This window comes from Colletotrichum aenigma (assembly GCF_013390185.1).
Source record: "Colletotrichum aenigma strain Cg56 chromosome Unknown KSG_Cg56_contig07, whole genome shotgun sequence".
NCBI lineage: Eukaryota > Fungi > Ascomycota > Sordariomycetes > Glomerellales > Glomerellaceae > Colletotrichum > Colletotrichum aenigma.
The window spans coordinates 1,926,503-1,937,651 of record NW_023500913.1 but is presented as its reverse complement, the minus strand read 5'-3'; the positions used below and the strand labels follow the sequence as shown (position 1 = coordinate 1,937,651).

Below are 11,149 nucleotides of genomic sequence, written 5' to 3'. Positions count from 1 at the left end.
CTGCACTGCACTGCGCGATGGACGGCGGCGGCGAGAGTGGGCAGTCGGCGCACTGGCGTTGAATTGACGTGCCACAGGAAGAGATTAACTCAGTTCAAGACGACCGAGTAGCATCATCTTCAACTTGGGAGCCATGCTACGGATACATGGCCGCACGTACTTTGCCTTTCACACACGCCCCCTCCCCTACCTCGCCGTCAACTTTCCCCCCAATAACATGTCACCCCGCCCACACCAGGCTAGCGACTTTGACGTTTTCACGCGCATCTCCCAATACGTCTTGCGCTCCAGCCCATCGGCCGGCCTGAATGTACCTACCCCTCCGAGTGCACACGGCAGACGTTGCGTGGCGGCGCGGCTCTTGCAATCTGTCTGCGTCTGCATGGGTAGACTGTCGGACGGCGTCTCTGTCCCTGTGGGGGGCCAGCCTCTAATGCTCTCAGGTCTGTGGTTCAAGCCGAAAACGGCCAACGAGAAGAGGACGGCCAGGACAACGACACCGGCAAGACGCCGAATAATCCAGAAAGAATGCTACGGGCACGCAGCAGATTCTCACCATCGCCCGCTTGTCTGCCGTTGCCAAGACCTCGCGCCGTGACAATATCTTTAGGTGGGGGATATACGAAAAGATTGTGGCAGTGACGGCTAGTCTCATCCACCCTGGGCCGGCGTTGAGGTGACGAAGACCACTTCTGGCCAGATGGTTCCGGCTCATCTCTGTATATTGCGGCAACCATGAAGCTGTACGCTCGTTGTCACATACCTTATTGGGCCTCTTCCCAAGCAACTTGAGGGTTCCTGCATGTACTAGGCAGTACATATGGCGTACATGGATGTCGGTTGCGTCGGCTGCGTCGGCTATACTAGACGGGATCAACACCGCAAAAGAGTCCTTACTGCGTAAACTCGAGCATTGCATCACCGCCTCGGCCGTCGGACTGGCAGCTCAGCCCCTGCTGCGTTGGACAATCGAGACCGGAATTTCCAATCGGCCGTCGTTGGAAATGTAGCATTTGGACTACACCGCTCCCGATCCACAGATGCCGATATCGAAACGGTTGCTACCGTTCCATCCCAGCGTTTGCGCTGCATCTCATCTCATGAACGACGGAGACAACATCCAAGGCAACATTTGCTCCCACAGACGGGGTCTCCCGGTCTGGCCGGGAGCCTCATGGCAAATGACGCGGCTATCACCTCCGTTCCGTCCTCTTTTGCCGCGACCTCGGTGGCATTGTCAGTGTGCGGAGACCACCTCGAAATGGGACAGCATCCGCTCACCTGCGACGTCCATCGAAGCTTACCACGTGCCATCGTCGGCAGTCATTTAACCTACATGCGTGCTACCAAGGTGTGCCAAGATTGTGCCGTACTTGGTAGTCGTCTTCATCGTCAACACACACCCAGCCTGTTAAGTGCCATCTCAGCAAACATGTACCTCGGCGTACACTGCCTTCCCTGCAGTGCCTGCGTTGTGTGTGGTCGCAACGAGGCTTTGGAAGCGTAGCAAGCTTCTGGCACCTCGGATTTGACAGCGGGAAGAGGAAGATTTCCCTCCAACTCCAGGCGGGCGGTAGGGTCAGACAGACTTTTGTCAATCTCGCCGTTTGTTGATCCCCCTCCCGCACCTCCTACAGCTTCCGCCTGCAGGAGGCCCGACGGCGTTTGGGGGAAGTCCAGGATCCCTAGGCCGATGCAGAAGAAGGTTCGTCGAAAAACTCCAAATATCCTCACCAGCACCAGCACCAAGGCCGGGCCTCACATACATGAACTGGCGGTCTGCTACCCCCGGACACACACAAATGCTACCCGCGTGCTGACCTCGTCGTCGGCAGATGGATGATGTAAGGTCAGGGTCCAAGGAGAAGGGGTCCCGCCGATGTTTCGACGCTGCTTTTCCGCTGTTCTGCCGACATATCCACAGACAAGACGGCGTGTTATCAACGTGGCTTCGCTTTCGTATCGTCCGTTGCCGACCGCTTTGACCAAGACATTGCTCTCATTGTCCAGCACCGTCGTTGCGTTTGTTTGCAGGTGAAGAAGAACCCTTGTGCTGCCGCATTGAAATCACCAACCAATTGCATGGCATCAACATTTCCTGTCACTGACGAAAATAACGACACATTGATGGTAACCACATATTGATTTTGGCTGGTTCTTGTCTCCAAATCACAATCAGCATCACCGCGAACGCAAAATATAGCCATTAAAACCATGATAAGTAAGTCCACATACAGGCTAGGTGAGCCTTTAAAAAGACGACGATTGCCGGTCGTCGTCGCGAACATCGAAAACACTCCCAGGTCATTTACAGAGCAAAAAGCGCGGCGAAGAGACCACCAAGCAGCGCTCCAGGTCCCATGATGGGCGCCGCGTTGGCCGTGCCCGTGGCAGAGGGACTCGACGCGGTTTGGCTCGCACCGGTGGCCGCCGCGCTACCAGACGCGGTGGCATTGGCGCTCTTGCACACCACTTGATCGGGGACAGTGACGCCGGCACCGGTGCAAATGTCCTTTGCGTACTTGACGGCAGTGTCCTGGTCAGCCTTGGGACAGGCGTCAGCGAGACAGCAGGCGATGCCGTCGAGGAAGCCCGAGTTGGAGCAGATGCACTTGATGTCGAGGTTGCTGCAGCCGGCAATGGCAGTGCCTGACGTGTACTTGTTCACACATGTTTGCTGTAACCAAGGTCAGCCCACGAAGACGCCAACTGCTTCCTCCCGCCGACGCCAGATGCGACGTCAGGGGCAGGGGGGTTGAGAGCGAGAGCAAGAGGGGTACGGAAGAACAGGATGCGAACGTACTGCGCAGGTAGGAAGCTGCTGGACTTGGGCGCCGGCAAGCCCGGCAAGCGCGTATGCGACAATGGCGAACTTCATGTTTGGCAGGTTGCGGTATGCGGTATGTGGTGCGAGGCGCTCGGTTGTGTGTTTGTCTCTCACTCTGATGTCCACTCTGAGGTGTTGACAAAGCCGCGTGAAGATACGTCTGAGCGTGAGAAATGCAGCCGACAGAAGAGAATTGCGACCTTGAGGGGCAGATGGAAAAAGGGGAAAAGCGACACAGCTGCACAAAGGACGAGAAGAGAGGGGAGATCGAGGCACCTGATGGTTTGCTAAACTCGTGGTGCTTACCCCGATTCAGTCATGACTTACTTCAACCGCGCGCCACCAATCCTTATTTTTCCCTTCACCTTTCCATCCGCCTACTCAATATCGACAGGGCCCCTAGGCAATGGTACACTCTTTTTTTCTCATGATGAAATCACACCAATTACAAGGTCGTATTGCCGGCATCATAGGCGCGCATGATTGGTCGGCGGGCTGCCCCTTTCGGCTCAATAGGCTTTTAGACTTTTTGACTCTGGAGCTTGTTGGGGAACTCATTTGGGGTAGGGGAAATGATTAGCATGCTTGCTAACGGCCGGCTGGCAGGGTCGCCCAGGTCCCCCGGGGAACGTTCCCAGCCCACGGAAGACCCGGAGCTCGCTGTGCGGTGCGGTGCGGTGCGGTGCGGCGCCCTCGCGTTCCTCGACGACGTCGTGTTCAGTAGAGTGGGGAGGGGGAACAGACTGGAGGAGGAGATGGTGGAGGATGATGATGAGGAGGAGGAGGAGGAGCAGGCACTGGGACGACACGGTCCCGGGGAATGTTCCATCTTTCCAGTTCAAAGGCAGGCCGCCCGGGGGCCCGGGCAAGCCGGAACCTCCGTGTTTACTTTTGCTCTGTTTCTTCCTCCCGCCCCATCCCCTCCGACATTCCTTGCCCTTCCGTGTCGTTGTTTGGGTTACCGCCGAGTCTGATCGCGAGAAGGCACTGAAACGTCGTCCAAATTTCTCACAGGCCACGGCCGCGTGGCGCTCGCTTGTCTGGATTATTGGTCCGGATGGCCAGGTCACGTCCTGTCCGGATGATTCAAAGAAGGGGGGAAACTCTTCTTTTCCTTTTCCTCTTCTTCTCCTTGCGTCCACTCCGGATGATGTTCAGCGGATTTTCTGCTCCGTCCAAGTAGATGAGGCGGAATAAGGCTGGGATCAAGGCTGATGGAGCCCAGATGAAATCATTCAATCCCATCACCCAAGACGGGACGTATGTACGTACAAACGACATCGTCATGGCGCGGGGGCCTCGCTCAGCCCTCCCACCCTTTTCTTTTTCTTCTCTCCCTCCCCCAGTTCCAGGGATTTGGGATCGCAGGAGAGACACAGACATAGAGAGAGGAGGAGGAGGAGAGAGACATGGGCGGGCACCATCGATCACGTCCATTGGGCACCAAGACACACACTCACACACTTCACACACCCATATGCATCGAAGACGCAGCAGCTCGTGCGTCCGCTTCACTTTGATTTGCTCAGGGAGGCTTGGACTTTACCCATCACTAGACCGCCTGCAGACTACGGGCCTGTCGCTCGTTGCTCGGGCCGCTTCCCCCTCCTTCATGCTTTGGGGGCCAACCACAAAGCACACGTCGAGACATTGGGAAGCTAGGGAAGGGACGGCCGCGGTCCCCGTCAGAGACATACCTAGCGCACATGCAGGCATATCGTCTGATCTCACCCCTTACCCACATCATCGCTCCGTTTCCCTGCAGGCAGGTTGCTCGCGTAACACAAGACAGAATTATTGACGCTGCGGCTGACATCTTCTTGTCTTCTCGCATGATGTTCATGTTCTGCAGCCTCACGTCGTGCTACCCGAGGCTTTTTTGTTTTGGTTTTGGATGTACGATCCATCCCTTTACACAGAGAGACTGACGCACGACATGATTCTCTCCGATCCCGTGTTCACGTTGCGCAGCAGAAAGTTCCCGATCCGCCCAGCGGGTCTCTACACACGCCGAGCCGGGCCAAGAGCCGACCGAGAAAGCTTGATAGGCGGCGGGGACGGCCGCAAGAGAAACGGAACAAGGACGGGGAAGTGCCTTGTTTCCCCCAGCTATAGAATTGAGTGGGATGGCGAAGATGCTCCTCATCCCCCCTTGAAGACGGGAAGCTTCCTTTCTCTGTTTTGTCTCAGGATCCGCCAGTCTTGAACGGAAGATCTGAATTGAAGATGACAATCACCGTCACATCTGGGTTACTGATCGATTACTACCCACATTTGACTTACATCGGTCACACAGGAATCGATAGAAGTGTCGGCATGCCTGCTCCTTCAGGGATAGATGCAAGGCCCTGCATGCTTCTCTGGAATCTCCGCAAGCAACTATGGATCGGCTATCGAACCCGACGCAGGCCTCAGGAGGTTGCAGATGGGGGGGCCGGGCAAGCCACATGACAGGCCGGGACGGTGCGGCGTCCGTCCCTTGGGCACGCAGGACGCAGCCGCATGAAGGCTCAGTCCGGGGCTGGTCGAGTTGACGCCCCTCCCCTCCCCGCCGGGCAGTCGTTCTCGGCTCCTCGGCGAAGAGTTGCTTGGCCTTGGTCCGTCGTCTCCTTTGGGCCGGCCAAGACAATCATCCGTGTCACGTTTGACAGATGCGGACTCATGTCTCTCTCTGCCTTCTTCGTGTTCCCTCTCTCCACCTTTTACGGGAGAGGAGAGCACACACAGCAAAACACACACGTAAGGAGAGAGGTATGTGCGGACCTAAGCGCCGGACCGCCGCCCGTCCTGTTGCCGCGCATATACTTTCAGTAGTGGCGCCCGGCTCTCCTCCGCCTTGTGCATATTCCTCGCACCGGCAGACCTAGCGCTAATTGCGCCTGCGTTGTTGGAACCGCGTTCGTCCCCGTTCTCGACCTCGTGTATTATGGCATTAGAGGTGCACCGCCGGAACAAGAGCCGTTGGGGCCGATTGTTGCCGACGACAAGAAGCATCTACTAACTGCCCGTTGAGTCAAGCGTCGAGTTATTAGTTGGCATGTTTGGCATATGCCAGCTGAATACAGATACAGAAACTGGCTTACACTCACCCACCCCTCGAGCTCTCTCCCCTACGTCCACATCAAAGCCACAAACGCCAGCCACAGCGCGTAGCTTCATGTCTTGAACGTGACGACCAAAGACGGCGTGGGCAAGCGGCAAGGACCCTGGAAAACGTCGTGGTTCGCCATTGGCGCAAGCCTCAAGAACAACGAAGCCACACGTCACAGGAGTGAAAGAGGGAAAAAAGGAAATGCACGGCCTCGTCCATTGACGTCTTGTCTTTGACGTGGAAGGAATGTGTCGCGGTCGTTGGAGGGGGCGAGCGGGGCGGGAAAAGAAGAGGCTGAATCCGAGCGACCACGACGACAGGTTTGTGCTGCAAGCCCAACACCGCTTTGGCATGTTCCTTTTCTTTACATCCATCCCCCTTGGGCCCCAACCCGACTTCCCACACGCCCCCCTTTTCCTTTCCCCTTTCCCCTTTTGAGAGAGAGGGGTCTGATCTGTCTGACCTGCCTGTCTGCCTGTCTGCCTACCCGGCCGAGAGGCCAAGATACACGCCTTCGAGGTACACACCAAGCCAGGCCAAGCCGAGCTAAGCAGCCGCACCCCACGGCCTGGGCACAGGCGACACTGCATCTGCAATTTTGCAGTCATCTCGATGTGTTGGGTTCGGTAGTTCCTTCCTTCTGTCGCTGTCCCACTCCACTAGTTCCCTTGTCCACCACCTAGTTGGTTCATTGTGCTGTTTCTCGAGTCTATGTGGAAGGCTGGTAAATGTGGCTTGCGCTTGATTCCTTCTGACGTTGGTTCTCTCGGCTTTTTATTTTTTCCAACTGGTGCGAGGGCGGTTACGGGAGTATCTGTTGGTAGAGGTGGCGTTTAGGTGGCGTTCGAGGGAGGCATTCGGTGTGTGTAGTAGCACGCGGAATGACCGAGGAACAGTTCGGCCCGTGGCATTGGCAGATTCAACGCGGAAACCGAAGCCGACGCGGGTGCATACCCGGTGTCGGCGGTCCAGGTATGTAAGTACACCGGGGTTTGGTGAGGTTTGACGGAGCACGCCGCGATGCATGAGCAATCCTAGCGATGGATATAATCTGGCATCTTATTATACAAGAAAACTTGTGGAGGTACGTTACACACTCGCAAACTCGCGTCAACTCTTCGCATATCATGTCAAGTCTCGGAGCCCCCAGTTTGGTACGATCAATCGGCCTCCATGGGCCTCTGAACAATCAAGAAAGCCTCGTCTAAACTCGGAATTTGATATCCACAAGCATGAGGATGACCAGGTCAGATGGGTGTTGGTGATTCACCCTCACGTTATTATGCCTGTGGCGTGAGGGGAGTCTTTGATGATAATCCAACTCTGTGTAATATGCGTTTCCCATTAAACTGCCGATAGGATGTCTCCTGTTGATTCTTGTGGAAGGCAGACCGTATCCCAGAGGTACGGGGGGGATACGGGAGGTTGTGGCTTTCCTCGTGCTGGAATAGAACGGTGCGGCATTATTAGGCAATTGGCAAGATTCAGACTTGGAGATGTCCAGCTGAGGGACACCCCCTTCCGGTCCCAGGCCGGCTAAGCATCACCGGGGGCGTCTGAAAGACCATGATTGAACGGCTTGTGTGTGTCTGTCGCGCTCTCTGCGGTTTTCATATTGAGATAGCCGCTCTCTAGACGGAGCCAACCATTGGTAGACAAGAAGGAGAAGAAGAAAACGAAATAAAAAAGGAGGGAGCGCGGAGCATCTCATGCAAGGGTATCTCTCCAGTCTAAGCCCCCATCGCAATCCAGGTGTTCTGTTCGTGAGTGCCACTTCTCTTCTCTTCTTTTCCCTCTTATCTTTGTTTTGTTGTCTGTTCAGCCGAATCAACCATATCTGCGAGCCGCTCGCAGCCGTAGACCCGTCGTTCTAACCTGATCGGTTCCTTCAACCTCTGCTGTAGATTGTAGAGTCATCTGCTCCTCTTCAACATCCACCTCATCTTCCTCATAAGCGCACAGCCGCAAGTTGACAGCCAAACTGGTTACAGTAGGGTCATCAGCCCTCTTGAGATGGCATCGCCGTCGGGTAAAACTCTGGCAGGAACCGGGTGTTTGTCGGGCTGAGGACCAGCTCTGGGTATATGCCCTGGATGATGGACCAACACCACCTAGCATCGGCATCGATATCCACGAGACTCTTGAACCATTCAACACACAGAAATATGGTCTGCCTCGCCTGCGCGTTCCACGCGCCGGGTCTCTTGAACTCCTCCTTGTCCTTCTTACCAATACTGAGACACACCGCCTGCAGCCTCGGGTGCGTGATGGCGAGGCGTAGGATGATGAGAATCCCCATCAGGTTGTGCGACCAGAAGTAAAGACCATGGATCAGGCGCTTGCTGTGGCACATCGGCGGTATGATGATGGGCCAACAAACACACTGCCGGAGGTATTCCTCGGCCCCGACGAGGTCTTGAGAAGACAGCTTGTCAGAATGCACGACCCGGTAGATATAAGGACGGTACAGCAGACACCGCAAGTAACTGAGACGAGTGCGCAGCAAAGCTTGGAGTATGGCCTCGGGCGACGCTGGCTGTGTCGGAAGAACTCCCGTCGCGATCTGCTGCTGTGCCATAAACTGGTTGCTGGGAAAATACACGGAACCGATTGAAGACATGACCCCTTCCATGCGTTCTTCCCCAGGGGTAGGGCACGGCGCTGGGTATGGCGTGGGATACTGCCCTGGGAACGGTGTAGGGGTCATGCTTTGGTTAGTATTCCACTGAAGTCCTTCCATCAACTGCGATTGCCATTCGTTGAGACTACTTTGCATCTGGTCAACTGCAACGTGTAGCTCATGGGAAGCCTTTTCCTTGGCCGTCTGCGTGAATAGCCCCGGACTGGAGGCCGGCCTCGTCGAAGCTGGGTGAAGCGAGGTCGTTAGTGGGGTACATCCCAAACGGATCATCGTATGATGGGTGGCATGGGGAAGGCTTCCTGCTGCACTTGCGATGGTGCAACTCAGAACTGGCATATGACGACAAAGTCATCGCTGAGCGCCAGCGAGAGGAGAGTGGTCAGAGTCAGAGGCGCTGCTGAGAAGTACTCACCCGTTAACAATGTGCGATGTATGTCGAGCGCGAGCTTCCGCATGCTGATTTGCGAGTAAAAATGCTCCTCGTAAACGCCGTAACCTGCATCTGGGACCAGACTGTCTGAGAACATGTCTGGCCACATTTCGCATTCTGTCGTATTGAGCGATGTCACAGGCAACTCGAGCTCCAGGTTGAGTCCCCTGTTCAGTAATCATTCGTCAGACAACTCAGACAGACGTGGAGGGATAGACACAGGGGATGACAGGACAGGCGTTGATAATCCAGCCAAACACCACGAGGGGGTGCGAGGGGGGTGCGATTAAAGCAGACGATGCGGACGCGCATCGTCATCAGGCTGCGGGAATGCGCCGTGAAATGGAAGATGGGGTTGGCGATGACGATGGGGATTAGGGGTCCAGTTTGGGGCGTTGGGTTGGGGGTCCAACTTTTTTTTTTTTTTTTTTTGGATCGTTGAATTGAAGATGAAGGGAAAAGGGCGATGGCACATACGTTTCTGTGATGGAGCAATGCCAAAAAAGCCGCCGCATCAGATCTGCCTGCGTCTGAGATCGGTCCTGGCCAGAGCTGCTGCAGGCTCTCATCAGCACATTGGCCAGTAAAAACAGCGCACCGGATGACCCGCGGCAATAATGGGGGTAAATAAATCTCACCCGGCAATCATCCTGTGGCAAGCCAAGGACGCGTGAACGGACATAGCCCGGAATTCCTGCCTCCATCTTAGCCAAATACCCACGGCAACCCCTCCTCTCGCCGACTCTTACCATGTGTCGAGAACAGCATTCATAGTACAATCTGGTCGTGGAAACCACCAAGCTCGAGTCAGCCAAAAAATTTCTTTTTCCAACACTCACACCCAAAAAGCGCGGGTGCGGCTCCCGATGCGGGCACATATGGGACGGGCCCCCGGTTCCGGTCCCGGTCCCGGATCCGGAGCCCGCCCGGAGCCCGGCGCCACGCCCGGCGCATCCCACCCTCCGATTACGAGAACTCACCCTGCTAACACGAAGACCTGTACGGCTTCGATGGTGGATTCTTCCATGAAGAATCCCATGCGGCGTCTCGCCTCGTTGAAATAGTGCAGGCCCGGCGGTTGGTTGTCCATTTCCAAACTGGCACCCCCAGTTGAAGCCATGTGAGCAAGAGCAATCGTCAGAAACACCAGGGCGCATTCTGCGCTTTCTTGCGGAACTTTACCGCTGACTGCAGATGACAGTGTTCTCTTCATGAAGTACTCCTGGTCTAAAACAGGGTGCATCAGGTGGAAAGTACTGAAGTATATCGTCGATCCTTGCTCCAGCCATTCTTTGTCGGCATAACTCAGGGTCGCACCGCCCGCAACATTCGGTCTGAGAACATCATGCGAAAGTTTCCCATCGCGTCCTTGGCTTTCCATTAGGATCGACGTAAAGTTTGGTTCCAGGAGGGTCTCAAGTCCCTCTATCTTGGGCTCAGCAGCTCGAAGCATCTCCCACACTGCACCCCACCGCATCATTCGATGAACGGCGGACACGTACTGCAGCTGCGTCTGTAGGGGCACGGGCATCTGCAAACTCGCCGTCGCGGTTTGCGACTGGTAGCCGAAAGGGTCGAAAATCTGGTAAAGTCTAGAAATGTCTCCGCTGTTCTCATAAATGTGGTGGATTTTGGGTTCGATACGAGCTAGATAATCTCGAATTTCTTCCATAGTTCTGTCTTTCCTGTCGCACATCATCTAGTTAACAAAGGCTGACAAGCATCCCTCCAGACGACCCCCAGCGAGGCAGTCCGCAGGGATTAAGAGAGGAATGCTGGGAACAGACATGCAGTCGTTGATGCTATCGGACAGAAGAGGGTTAGGCGGGAAAGGAACTCACTTCGTCACGGGCGGCGCCGCATAGTCACACTGGAACCCTCGCTGTTTGCAGAAGCTGCACTTGGGTTTCTCCGCGTCGCATGCCTGCTTTCTTCTACGGCAGGTACCGCATGCCTGTTATCATGTCAGGTTTCTTCTGGTTGACAAGAAAAGGCCAAACAGTTACTGGTCGGCAAGGGAACAGCTGTCAGACGGCGACAGATCGAGATTGCCAAACTCAACGACCATCGGCAGTCAAAATTACGAGCAAAGCCACGTCGTCAACATAGCCGCAAAACTTTGTGCTGTTGAAGTCGACGCAACGCTAAACCTGCAGCAAA

General features: G+C 55.5%; 3 protein-coding genes across 3 annotated transcripts; all 3 read right to left on the bottom strand.

Annotated features, from left to right (window-relative positions):
* Window positions 1-2,308: 2,308 nt before the first annotated feature.
* CGCA056_v010774 (GPI-anchored CFEM domain protein) lies at window positions 2,309-2,878 on the bottom strand (the record flags this gene model as incomplete). The annotated part of the gene is made up of 2 exons (XM_037326021.1): window positions 2,309-2,677; window positions 2,804-2,878. 2 exons carry the CDS (start codon window positions 2,876-2,878, stop codon window positions 2,309-2,311), a joined length of 444 nt encoding a protein of 147 aa, XP_037175201.1.
* Window positions 2,879-7,917: 5,039 nt separating this feature from the next.
* Window positions 7,918-8,625, bottom strand: CGCA056_v010773 (uncharacterized protein; the record flags this gene model as incomplete). Its single annotated transcript, XM_037326020.1, has 1 exon — window positions 7,918-8,625. The coding sequence occupies one exon, from the start codon at window positions 8,623-8,625 to the stop codon at window positions 7,918-7,920; it is 708 nt and encodes a 235-aa protein (XP_037175208.1).
* A 257-nt stretch (window positions 8,626-8,882) lies between these two features.
* Window positions 8,883-10,661, bottom strand: CGCA056_v010772 (uncharacterized protein; the record flags this gene model as incomplete). Its single annotated transcript, XM_037326019.1, has 2 exons — window positions 8,883-9,156; window positions 9,970-10,661. 2 exons carry the CDS (start codon window positions 10,659-10,661, stop codon window positions 8,883-8,885), a joined length of 966 nt encoding a protein of 321 aa, XP_037175207.1.
* Window positions 10,662-11,149: the final 488 nt, after the last annotated feature.